General features: G+C 44.9%; 1 protein-coding gene across 26 annotated transcripts in view; it reads right to left on the bottom strand.

Moving 5' to 3' along the window:
- Positions 1–7432, bottom strand: part of ABI2 (abl interactor 2) — a 66748-nt gene extending 59316 nt beyond the window's left edge. For 18 of the 26 annotated variants that reach the window (XM_030277621.4, XM_030277624.4, XM_030277627.4 and 15 more), the window contains exon 1: positions 6402–6650. In XM_030277621.4, coding sequence (XP_030133481.1) covers positions 6402–6518 — 117 coding nt within the window. In that variant the 5' untranslated portion in view covers positions 6519–6650. Of the gene's footprint in view, positions 1–6401; positions 6665–7408 lie in introns of those variants that run through there. The other 8 variants (XM_012574908.4, XM_030277622.4, XM_030277625.4 and 5 more) reach the window with 3 other exon arrangements.
- Between the last annotated feature and the right edge of the window lie 4860 nt (positions 7433–12292).

Genomic DNA, 12292 nt, shown 5'->3' with positions numbered 1-12292 from the left:
CATCAAGGAAATATTCCGCTGAACACTACAGAGTAGGATTTTACTTGCTTAAAGCACTGACTGGAGATGCTTTTGCCTTACATAGGCACCACTTTCTGCCTCAGCACTAAACCACAAAGATTAATAGCTGTAAACTCAAGTAAAACACAAGCAATGGACAATAAATTTCAGAGAGCTGATTAACTGTAGGATGCAGAAGCCTTCTACTCTGAATTAAAATTCTTGATCAATATAATTCAATAACCACAGTCTGAAAATAAGCTATAGAAGGGAAAAACTAGAATGCCACTTGTAACCAACATTTAGTGTTACAACATTTAGATTAACAACTTGCATATTTACAAATTTTATTTTCATACCTACACATATAGTATTACTACCAGCAACTCCAATTACCACTAATAAAATGGCTCATACTGTTTTCATATCCACTCAATGGAGGATCAATCCAGCACTTCCTGACCTCCAGGTTGAACTTGCGGCACTAATACATGCATTAAATTAGCTTTCCTGGCAAAACACAGCACAGGGGATAAAAAAGGAAAGTAGATTGGTTGAGTGATAAATTCTTCTACAACTTTGCCAGGTTCGCTGACTCACTTAAAGGAAACATGTTCTAGATTATCCTCACTCAAGTTCCCAAACCTAACAAGCCACTTTAGTGGTAGCCAAGTGGCTGCAGGAGCAGCCTCTGAGAGGAGATCAGGAGCTGCCTCCACATCAGACAGAGCCAGTTTTAAGTCAGCTCTAAAAGAGCCCCACCACTGGCAAAAGCCAGTCAGCCATGCTGGTGGCACCTCTCAGCCAATGTATCCACCAAAGGGTAAAGAACACTGTGAAGCAGCTGTGAGAGGAATGAGAAAAATGTCAAAGACAACCCTGCAGACAGCAAGGTAGAGAAGGAGGAAGGGCAGGTGATGTTTCCAGGCACTGAAGCGGAGATTGCCCTGTAGCCCATGGAGAATCCCATGGCAGGGCAGGTGGATATGCTCTGAAAGAAGCTGCAGCCTGAGCAGAGCCCACAGAACAAGCTTCTGGCAGGAGCTGCAGCCTATGGAGAGAAGTCCATGCAGGAGCAGCCTTTGGGCAGAACAGTGGGCACCCACAGGAGCAGTCTGCTCGTTCAGGGCTGGATGCTTTTGGGAAGAACCTATCCTGGAGCATTTTTTGAAGAACTGCAGTCCAGTTTTGGAGCACTTTGTGAAGGACTGTACCCTTTGGAAGGAGGCTACACTGGAGCAAGGGAAAGACTGTGAGGAGGAAAGAGCAACAGAAACAAAGTGATATGAATGCACTAGAGCATTCCCTATTCCCTGTTCCCCTGCACCACTGGAGAAGGAGGAAGTACAAGAGTTAGAAATGAAGGAGTGAAATTGTACCTGGGAAGGGAGGGCTGGGAGAAGGTGGGTTTAGTTTTGATTCTGTTTCTCACTGTCCTACTCTATTTTTAATAGGCTGTAAATTAAATTAATACTCCCCAAGCTGAGAGGGGTTTGCCCAGGACAGTAATTTGTTAGTGACCTCCTTGTCCTTAACTCAACCCATGAGCTGGCTTTTTTTTTCCCCTTACTTTCTCTCCTATTGCTCAGCTGAGGACTGAGAGTAAGAGAACAGCTTGGTGGGCACTTGGCTGGCTTTCAAGCTTAATCCACCACTGCATCCTGCAAATTTAAAATCACACGGTTTTCATGAAGTCCTACCATAGGCTGATGGACAAGATATATCCATGTAATCACTGATCTTAAGAGTGAGACAGTTGCACATTGCCCATGTATTCATTACTACTGTTTCATAGGGTTTTTTAAGAGTTTCAACTTGTTATCATCTTCCTGAAGTTCTGGACTAATATTCACTGGAGCTAGTCAATATCCACTTTCATGCCTGCAAAACAAGTGTTCCATCAGTGCTAAGATTAATCACCCTTTCACTGAAGTTGGATTATACAATAAACAAGCTTAGAGAACAGAATAAGCAAAAACAACTTTCCTCTGATATTCACACTTTTGATAACTAAATAGATGTTATGAATCTAACTCAGTCACCTCTGTTAAGGTGATACACATCTTCAGTAAATTGAAGAGAGATCATTCTTGAACTTGTTTATAAACCACAATTCCTGCAATTCCCTGTATAATTACACAAGTTATATACTGGCACCAGCCATTACAAGCAACTCAATGGAAATTTCCCATTACTAAAGCTGTAACCATTAAGTTGATGTTTGTAAAGACGACCATTCCTGTAGTTTAAAACTAATATGTTAATAGATGCCTTATTCTCTTGTTCAGCCTACTGAAGATGCTTCCAAATCTACAGCCACTTGGGTTTGCTTATGAGATCTAAGTAAAAATAATAGAAATGTGGAAAGCAACTATGAAACTCATTGATCTATGGCCTGTAGTAAAATTACCAAGAAACAAGTAGTTTTCACCTTTATGACTAGTTAAATAAAGCTATCTGCAGGAATGAAAACAGGTTATTTCTAGTAATCAGCAGGATGCATTGATTACTAAGAACAAGAATAAAAATCTTCTTTCTACCCTACCCCCACAAACACCAGAAGACTGTTTCTGTATATAAAATGCAAACAGCGATGGCAACACGAAGGCTATGAAGGGAGGAAAATCAGAAACTCTTCCTTTTCAGTCTCTAGAGCTGACAAGTAAAGCATAATAATATTGAATAAATAAAAAATACAGAGCCTTTTAGAAGAATCCAGCCAACACAGCTTGATCAGAGGAGTCAGAGGTTCCTTCTGAAGGCTGGGCAGAGGACAGAGGCTTGGCTTTTCACTTGGTTCTGCATGCTGTGGGGGAGGGACCTCCCTCCACCGCAAATCTCTGCACACCAGACCCTTACTGGTTGAAATGTCTCCACCTGGTAATTTTTTCTGGCTCTTTCAACAAAGAGTTACAGACACAAACATTCAGTTACTCTAGAAAGCTCCATGCACTGCACAAAACAAAAAGCTGGTTTTTAAAAAGAGCAGTGATAATGAGAAACAAACAAAAGATTAATTCAGAATATACAGGATTCTTATACAGGACGAGCTCAAAGAAACTTAACAGGGCAAGCCAGTGTTGGAATTCACGTCAGTATTGCAGTAACAAGATGTGCAAGTCACATAACTGTATGGTCTTCAGTTACTTACACTATCCTAAGTAGAAATCTTCTTTTTGATAATCCTGAACAAAATTAAGCAGGAATATGAAAACTTTGTAAACACAGCACACTGCCCAATATAACTATTATCTGTTTTTTATGAAAGACCAGCTAAATCAATGTAGACTGCAAATACCAAGTACATAAAAAAATCAGATTTATTAATCAGATTTTATAGAATTACTCTGTTGCACGTTTAGACTGAGACTGAACTTGTAACAGAGGACACAGCACTAGTACATAAAGCACTGAACAGACAATATAAAATTTAACCTGTGATTGACATTGTGTTAGATACCACACAAATACCCTCCTAAACAAAATCTTTTCTTCCCCTTCTCTTTAAGAAGCAGCACGACATTAAAAAACTGTATGATTTCTCCAAGTTATTAGAATAAGATGTTTTTGACATGAAGAAACTTTTTTTCCTCCAAACAGCAGTCTTTATTTTCACTGCTGCAGGTCCATTTATTATATATTTGCTGTATTTCCTATAATTTTCCACAAAATTTAAAGCTGATGTTCTCTGATACACTACCATATAACAGACTCAAGGGAAGGGTAACATTTTATGTAACATTCCCTGTTGCTAAAGTCATCAAGTTACATATCAATCATAATTTGGATAAACACTGACAAAATTTTTAACAACAGATTTTTCATTTCATAAGCAGAAGTCAAATGAGTAGCAATTGCCACAGCTCTACTAGTATGAACTAGCAATTTCCTCATGTACGAGATTACATTTTAATTATTTTGAAGTTGCAATTATGTTGCTAGGTGTGGGGGAAGAGAAAAAAACCCATTCACTCTAGAGCTGAGCTTCAAATTCTGTTACGCTGGCCTGCGCCTCACTGGCTTTTGCAACAGTTTTTGCAGGCACAATAAAACTTCAAAGCAGCAATTGGCACAGAAAGGGAGTGGTTTGACTACTGAAATAGAAAATACAGACCAGTGCAGGGCCTTCAATGTTCCCATCAGCACAGCACCTACCAGCCTGCAAATAAACTTCGGGTCTCAGTCACATTCTGAGCCTCTCCTAGATCTCAAGATTATCCACAACAAATCTCCTGTCAGCAGTGAAATACTACAGGATTACAGTAGAATTAGTTCATCTTCATTACGTGACTTTCTGAATGATCATTCTTCCACACATTTCAGAGCATTTACAAACCCATCTTCCCTCAAAAATTCAAGGCCACTATTTTGAACATAATTTGGATTTCTTTCAGACATAACAACTTTGGAATAATAAATATTATTTGAAGCAAAACCACGAACATCCAATTAACCAATAGTTATTCACATTAATCTATTCCACTCCTGCAGAGAAGAAAAAAATCAGCTTTTTATAGTGATCTGATGCAGCAGTCTACATAGCTCTGGCATTGTGAAGGTGGGGCAAGCTCAGTGACAGATTTGTTACTAGGACACTCATCACTAAATCCAAAATCCCCCCACACTGAACCTCTTCTCCACAACAAACCCACCCTGTCATGTCTCAGAGCATTCCAAAAACCAGAGCCTTCTGCCTGGCTGATGTCTCCATTCCCCACTTCCTTAAAAATTTAAGCATGTTAATGCTGTGACCCATACCTAACCTCACAGCCAATGCTCACAACACAATTTCATTCTTTAATTCTCACTTCCCCCTTAAAGCTCTGTGTTGTCATGATGCTTGGATAAATTGCCAACAGTCAGGATATTGCTGTGTGGTGGTCAGAATCCATCAGGCTGACCAAGAGTGCCTCACTCTTTTCCTTCATTCACCATTTGTCTGTATCCATCTCCTGTGATCCTAGACTGTCCTTATGGACTGTGTGCTGTCTGGGGAAATAACCATCTTTTTTTCATTCTCTATTTGCACAAAACAGCATGGAGTCCTCTTCTGCAGTATTCATTAAGACACTAAAAGTGGATCTGTTCCATAGAGATTCACAAACTTTGATTTATACAAAGAATAAAGAAAAAAAAAAAGTCAAAGGAAAAAACCCAACTACATGCAGTTCTTTCTATCTGGTTCTGCCTTCCAATGCTCCTCTCCCATATTCCAGAAAAATCACTTCTCAAAAAAGTAGAAATTTAAATACAGGTATGTCAGGTTGTAACTGTAAGTAAATATTTCAACATGTCTCTTAAAAACCCTAAATCACACTAATTCAAGATCAGAAGTGCTATTACATAATAAAATACATCTATAGCATTCTACTGTAATTGACCTGTTTTGTAAATGACCCAAAATATGCAAAGTCTTCTCTCTAAAGAACAGCTGGTCATTCAGCAGTTCAACAAAATCAGTGAGAGCTTTTTTACAGGGACATTCTAGGTATTCTCTGCCTCTGGTTAAATAGTCTCTCCCATTTTCACTGACAGAACAGTCTCAGCACAGATCTCATCGCTAGCTGCCCTCTGGAAGCACACGAGCACTCTGCCCTTCGGGGACTGAATTCAAAAACAATTCTGGGACACTTTGGAATTCTCTCAACACTGACACCAGAAATCCACATCATTTCCCCCCACCTTTCTCTACTGCACACTCAGATATGTCTTAGGGTATCTTCTTGCGTTTGAGGGCAAAGTTTTCATTTGGCCCTATTATGACTATCAAATTAAACCGAGAATTTTGCCTTACTTTCCACTAGAAAGAGAAATGAAAAAAGCAGAGTCCTAACACCAGCCTGGCTTTAGAGCAGTCACCGCAAAAACCACACTATGCAGTAGTAACTTGCACTTCATCTCTTTCTCCCTAATTCTGTACCAGCTCTACTACATCAGGCTTCCATCCTGCACCTACCACTTGGTAGCTGCCCTTCCAATGGAATTCCACAGCCCTGCTCTAGAAGAAAAATACAAACGGACAGACTCAACTCTACTGAAGCCTGTCATTCTGCTCTAAATTACAAGGCATCAATACTGTATTTGCAGGAGTCAGCCGTGTTTATCACATCACCTCGGCGCCTGCAGCAAAGCAGATCAGAATTTGCGGAGGGAACCAAAAGGGGGGACAGAGACAAGATCTGCAATAAACATTCACTCGCAAAGTGGAAGCAATTCAGTTCAGGAATCAATTACACATTTAAGCGCCTCGTCACGCCGGGGCAGCTCACGCTGGAGGTGAGGCAGCTTCCCCCCCTGCCCGGCTGCAGCAGCCGCCGCGGGCCCGGCAAGCGGGGCAGCCCCGCGGGCACGGCCGTGAGGGCGCGCCCTGCCCGGCCCGGCCCGGCCCGGCCCGCGCGCACCTGGATGTAGTTGGTCTCGCAGTACTCGGCCACCCGCTCCAGGTTCGTGTAGCTGTCGAACAGGGCCCGGCGCCCCCCCGGGATCTCCTCCTCCAGCAGCATCTGCAGCTCCGCCATCTTCACATCCTCTCTCTCGCCGCCCGCCCGCCGCGCGTCCCTCGCCCGCTCCGCTCCGCGCTCCCCCCGCCCCCCCCGCTCCGCGCCCGCCGCCCGGGCCCGGCCTCGCGCCGCGGGCACGGAGCGCGCGCCAGACCCCCACCGCGGCGGGGGCGGGGCGCGGCCGCGCTCCGCCTCCTGCGCATGCGCCGCCCCGCGCGGCCCCCCGCGCGCCCACTTCCGTGCCGGCAGCGCGCGGGGGGCGTTTCCGGCGGGAGAGGGGGAGGGGCGCGCGGGCGGCCCCGGTGCCGCGGCCGGGAGAGCGGTCAGTGACCGCGGGTGTGCTCCCTGCAGCCGGTCCTGGCTTCCTTCTAAACCCTTTCGCCTGCGTTCACTCCCCTGCAGGCACACGGCTGCGGCCACCTCTGCCCATACCCCGGGGGGGCTCCGAGTGCCGTGAGCACCAGGCCCTCCTGCTCCCGGGCGGCTCTAGTGATCCCCGCAACAAAATGTGTCCTCCGTGCGGATCCGCTCCCAAAAGCTGTTCTACAGGGGCGTGAGGAAGGGTGACCTCCCAGCTTTCCAGCCCTGCCAAAAACGCACATAACGAAGGGTCAGCAGAAACAGAAAAGGGCAGCCTCGTGGCTGAAGCACTGCACTGAGGCCATTAGGTCTGTTCGGTCAGTTCCCGCCTTTAACAATGACGTCCTTCATGTCCCAGCGAAGTCACTCTAGAATTGTGATGAAAATGCCCACCTTTCGATGAGTGTGCAAGACTCAATTCCTCCACCTGAACCTTTCTCCCACAAAAAAACACCCCGATCAACCAGCCCTCTCGGCAGAAGCGTCCCAGCTTGCTGCAGGGGAGCTCATTTGTCCCTTCGCAATGAGCAGCAGCTGTGATTACTCACCTCGTGTACCCGTGAGGCTCCACAAAGCTCCTGCTGCCCGTGTAGCACAGCCCAGGGCGCTGGTACGAGAGCCTGAAGCGTTCCCAGCGCTCACCTTACAGATGCTTTGGGAGCTGGCCAGGGAACAGCCAGCACTGCAGGACCTGGGCATCAGGCTGGTCCTAGAGAACAGCTGTTCTCTGGCTTTGATTGCTGCTGCAAAGGCACCCAGCTAGATATGCCTGACTTCTAGAATTGCAGATTGCAAACACCTGGGGGGTCAGGCAACAAACTTGTAGTCTTTGGGGCCAGTCCTTGGAAATTTCTTCCCTTAAAAGAAAAATGATATAGAAATCCCTGCCCTGAGGGTCATTTCTTCTTAGCTTGCTTAGTTCTCCCATGTGAAGGATGAGTCAGGCACAGTGTTCATCATATTGGTGAAAAAACCCTCATATGCAAAGCATTTTTCTCCCATTTTAAAATGTAGTCTGAAATTCACAACTTCAACTACTTTTCTACAAGCAGTTAGAGAGCCAAGGGCAATTTGTAGCTGTAACAGTCTTACTCTCACAAAACGGCTTGTGAACCACAGAATACCCTGTCAGAGCCACCTCACTGTGATGCTTGTGGGAGGAGAGTGGTGACTGCTCATGAGCACCTGCGCTGTCACCGAACACCCATGGGGTCCCTGAACACCCATGGAGTCAGGCTGCCTGCAGCTCTCCACAACTGTCTGGCATTCTGCCCTAAACCCACAAGGAGCAAAGAGGTGTCATGCAGCCCCATTCTTGGTGCCCTCTACCCACAGAGTTTATAAACCATGAGTTACACATCCAAAAATACTGGGTTTGGGATAGTTAAAAATGAATCATGGCTGTCAGCGGCCCTGCTGATTGTTAATGCATGTCTTGAGAGAGTGGTCTTTTCTGCAATGGCTCAAGGAAGGAAAGCCAGCCAAATCAATTCAAGAAGGCTGCTGTGCAGTGTAGAGCTCCAAGCCTTATCCCACACCTCCGAATCATCCATGGCCAGGCCTCCACCACCCCCAGAGTGTGCAGCTGATGGATAATGCTTTTGTAGTTTGGTAACAGGCCCCATGCTCCCTCCTCCACTGCAGCTGCAGCTTGGATTCTGCTCGTGTCACATCTGCTGCTGCTGTTGCAGCTCCAGGGGTTGCTCAGGCCCATGCTTCCAAGACTCTTTATGTTTTTGCCAGGCTGGAGGCAGGGGCTGAGGCTTTCCTTCTCTCCTCATTCATTTGCTTCTCAGGTGTGAAGTCAAGCTGTCATTTGGCAGCTCCCCAGTAAACCTACATGATCCTTCTCTTGGCAAAAGGAGAGAGCTGTCAAAATCTATAGGAGAAGGTTCACCAAAGACGCTGTTAGGAGTTTAAACTTGGATTAGTAGCACCAGAGTGTAGGGAGGGGGAACTGTTCATTGTGTCATCTTCTCTCTGTGCCCTTGGGTACCACCAGGGCCTGCTTTCAGTGGAAACCTGTGAGAGCACATCTGCTCTCAGATCTGCACTCAACATCAGCAAGCCTCCTTACAGGCAGCTCCCACCTGTGGGTCAGACACCTCTTGACCTCTCGAGGGCTCTGCCTGTGGTCCTTAGGGTGTAAGAAAAAGCATTATCTGAAATACATGCACACAGCTGTTCACCAGAGTAGCTGGACTAACCTGTCTGCATAATCAGGTGCTTGTTATCACAGCATGTTTACATTTTAATAGGGTACTCATTTATGGATTTAAATTTAAACATGAAGAGTCCTTCTGTCAGAATAATGGCCATCCTATAATCCTCTGTATACATACAAAAAATACTTAGAAATAGTGTTTAAATTAGATCAACTGAATCCAACTACCACTTCCCTAAATTTACATAAATTACTTCCCATCTGTCAAGTGATGTGCTAAACTAATTTTAAGTTTTTATATTCCCTCAGCCCTAATTTATTACACACTTTAATTTCTCCAATTTTTTTCAATCCTATTGTGCAAGATTTTCCCTTATATCAATATCTTCAAGACTGAGAAACAAACACATTTTTCACCTAAAGGTGCCATTCAAACAGTCACCAAGAAATAGAAAAGCAAGCAGTCCAGAGACTTTAAATTGGAGATCAAGATCCAAAAGCACAGGGAAACCACTATTCTTCCAACTTCTTTCACAAGTCAGGGTTTTAGCCCTGCCAATCACCCAAGGGAGTCCCCTCGTCACAAAAATTTGCACGGATGAACCAACCCATTGGTCACATGCAATCCTGCAGCTGAGCACTCTGCATGGGTGTCCCACACATACAGTTTGAATCATCATTTCTTTATTACAGAAAAGTAATAATGGGGTACCTCAAAGGCCACCTATGTTTTGCACACAGTAAGAAATCACAATCAAAGTCTCTTCCATTTTTGTTACTTTCCAGAGAACTGAACAGCACATCACATAAGAGGTGCAAGTAAACATCTTCTTTGGACAGATGACCAGGTCAGATCTTGGATAGATCCTGCTGCAGGTTTTCAGTTCACTTCTTTATATAACCGTACTCTAGTTTTATGGAAATTTTTCCTTTTATCTTTTCACTCTTTGTAAACAGCAGAACAAAAGCTGAAAATCCCTGTGCTGCTGCATCACATGGAGCTGAGCAGATTTGCAGCTGGATAAAGGACAAAGGACTCTGGTACCAAAGTTTTAGTCGTGTGTACTTATGATATATACAGGCCCATGTCCTTTAGGAGGAAGGTAGCATTTACTGCAGGGGTGAGGGAGGGAAGGAAAATTGGGCAATTGAAGAAAATAGTCTGTAACTGAAGGATGTACCTTCACTCCCCCAACAGGGACATAATCTTCACGCTTGCCTCACAGAGTGTTTGGGTCTGCCTCTGCCTGGATAGACACTCTTTGCCAGTCTCATAGTCCAAAGTTTCTGAAGCAGTTTACTGAACTCCCATGGCTACTCCAGAATGCTGGGGTGGCTTCCCAGCACAGAATGCAGCTGTCTAATACTGCAACAAATGATGTCAGGATCCCAAGGCATCTTAAACACTCAACCTCCAGTGCTCACTGTAAACCAGACTGAAAAGCCCACACACCCTGAAGCTGCACATTCTCCTCCTGCTTCCTCAGGCATTTAGCAATTTGCTGGGCAATCAAGATTATAACCACAGATAACCTCTCTGCTTATGAGAAACTGCTGCTGGGTAAAAGGCTGGCTGCACAAAGGTAGGAGAGGTGACCAGTGGAGTAGCTTCCATCTCATGGAAGTGTTTGCCCTAACATTGCAATTTCAGAACCATCTAGTGCACAACTGACATCTGATACCTCACAGCACCTCCAGAGAGGAGCAGGACATGTTGCAGAGATTCAGACCATCTGTTTGAGGGCATGTCTGATTCCAAATCCCAAGCTTTCTTCTAGTTTTCTGCTAGACTTTCTTTCAACAGAGCACTATGTGAGGACAGAGCCAGTACAAGCGGAGGTACACTCCCAGGAAGGAAGAGGTCAAGCCAAATAGGAAAAATTATCTAACATTTCAGACATTAAAAGAAAACAGGTAACAAATGGTCTCACAGAGAGGCCAGCACAAAGCATAGTTGCTCATCAGTTCCCTTCCAAGGGATCAAACAACAAGCGTTCAGGGAACAGGGGAGGAAAGAACAGCTCTCATTTATTTTTCCTGCTGGTATTCCTTCTCTTAAGATGCTAACCCAGACCAACTGCCAGTCCTTTTCCACTCTATCCTGACCCTGTGGCATCCCCCAGGTAAGGTCTGATATGGTCACTGAGACGCTGAAGGGTAGTTAATGCTCCAGTACAGCACATACAACAAAAATTCATCCTCTCTGAACTAGTGATTCTGGTTCACTATTACTGACCTACTGATGCTTTTCTCACATTTTCAAGTTTAGTCTGCAGCAGCTGCAACAGTCAGAACCATTCTTTGAGGTCTTTGTTTCTTCTTGAATTTAAAGTTCAGATTTTTAGGTACTTGTGTAACTCTAGGAACTTGCCCCTTGGAGCATTTCTAATCCTGTTCTGTATGCAATCCTGCTTTTACCAGATAAACAATTTTAAAAATATTTTATGACTTTGCATATTTTTTGGAGCCACCAAACCCAATGTGTGATGTTTCTGTAACTAGAATAACTCCCTTGCATAGGAAGCATATCTAATGACACCTTTGAAGTCAACTTTCCTCCTATCACACATCTGGACAAGTAATCCCTTTTCTCAAGGCTGTGAAGGCAGCTTCTCCTTGCACAGCTTCCCTTCACTATCTGCATCTCCTTCCCCCAACTGCTCTGTCCTCCTGCTTGGTGAACATACAGGAGCGTTTCAGCCCTTTCTCTCACCCACAGCTAATTCTGACAGTATGGCAGCAACACAAATCTCAGTGATGCAGTACTGCCTAACAGGAGGTGGAGGCTGATGGCTCCCCATGGGCGCAGTTGTTTCACCCACCTGAGTCTGAATCCAGTTTGACAGAAATATTTACACACAGAAGGCAGCCAGGCCTCCCTGCACGTCTCCTCGGAGAGGCAGCTTAAAGGCTTTATTTATTTCAAAGAATCTCTGCACCCTGAGTATACGACAGGACGCAAATGATTGCCTGCCACACGTCAGCATGCAAGGTTTGATCTGTCTCATACAGGTATAAGGATATTTTTTCCATCTTCATCTATTTAGGACTGGGCTTTCCAGAAAACACAATGGAGGATTCACACTCCCAATGGAGCAGGGTAACCTAACCTATTTTGCAGATGCCAGCCTTAGCTAACAAGATTCTAGTGGGTTAGGACTGAGCTGGGTGTGCAACTGGGCTGTACAGCAGCTTAGGACATTGGTTTCAAGAGTCCCTCTCAGACTACTGCTTCCTCAGCTAGGAATGGAATACCTGCAGGAGACAT

The sequence above is a fragment of the Taeniopygia guttata genome, chromosome 7 (genome assembly GCF_048771995.1).
Source record: "Taeniopygia guttata chromosome 7, bTaeGut7.mat, whole genome shotgun sequence".
NCBI lineage: Eukaryota > Metazoa > Chordata > Aves > Passeriformes > Estrildidae > Taeniopygia > Taeniopygia guttata.
Note: the sequence above shows the minus strand (reverse complement) of the source record. Positions and strands in the feature narration are given on the sequence as shown.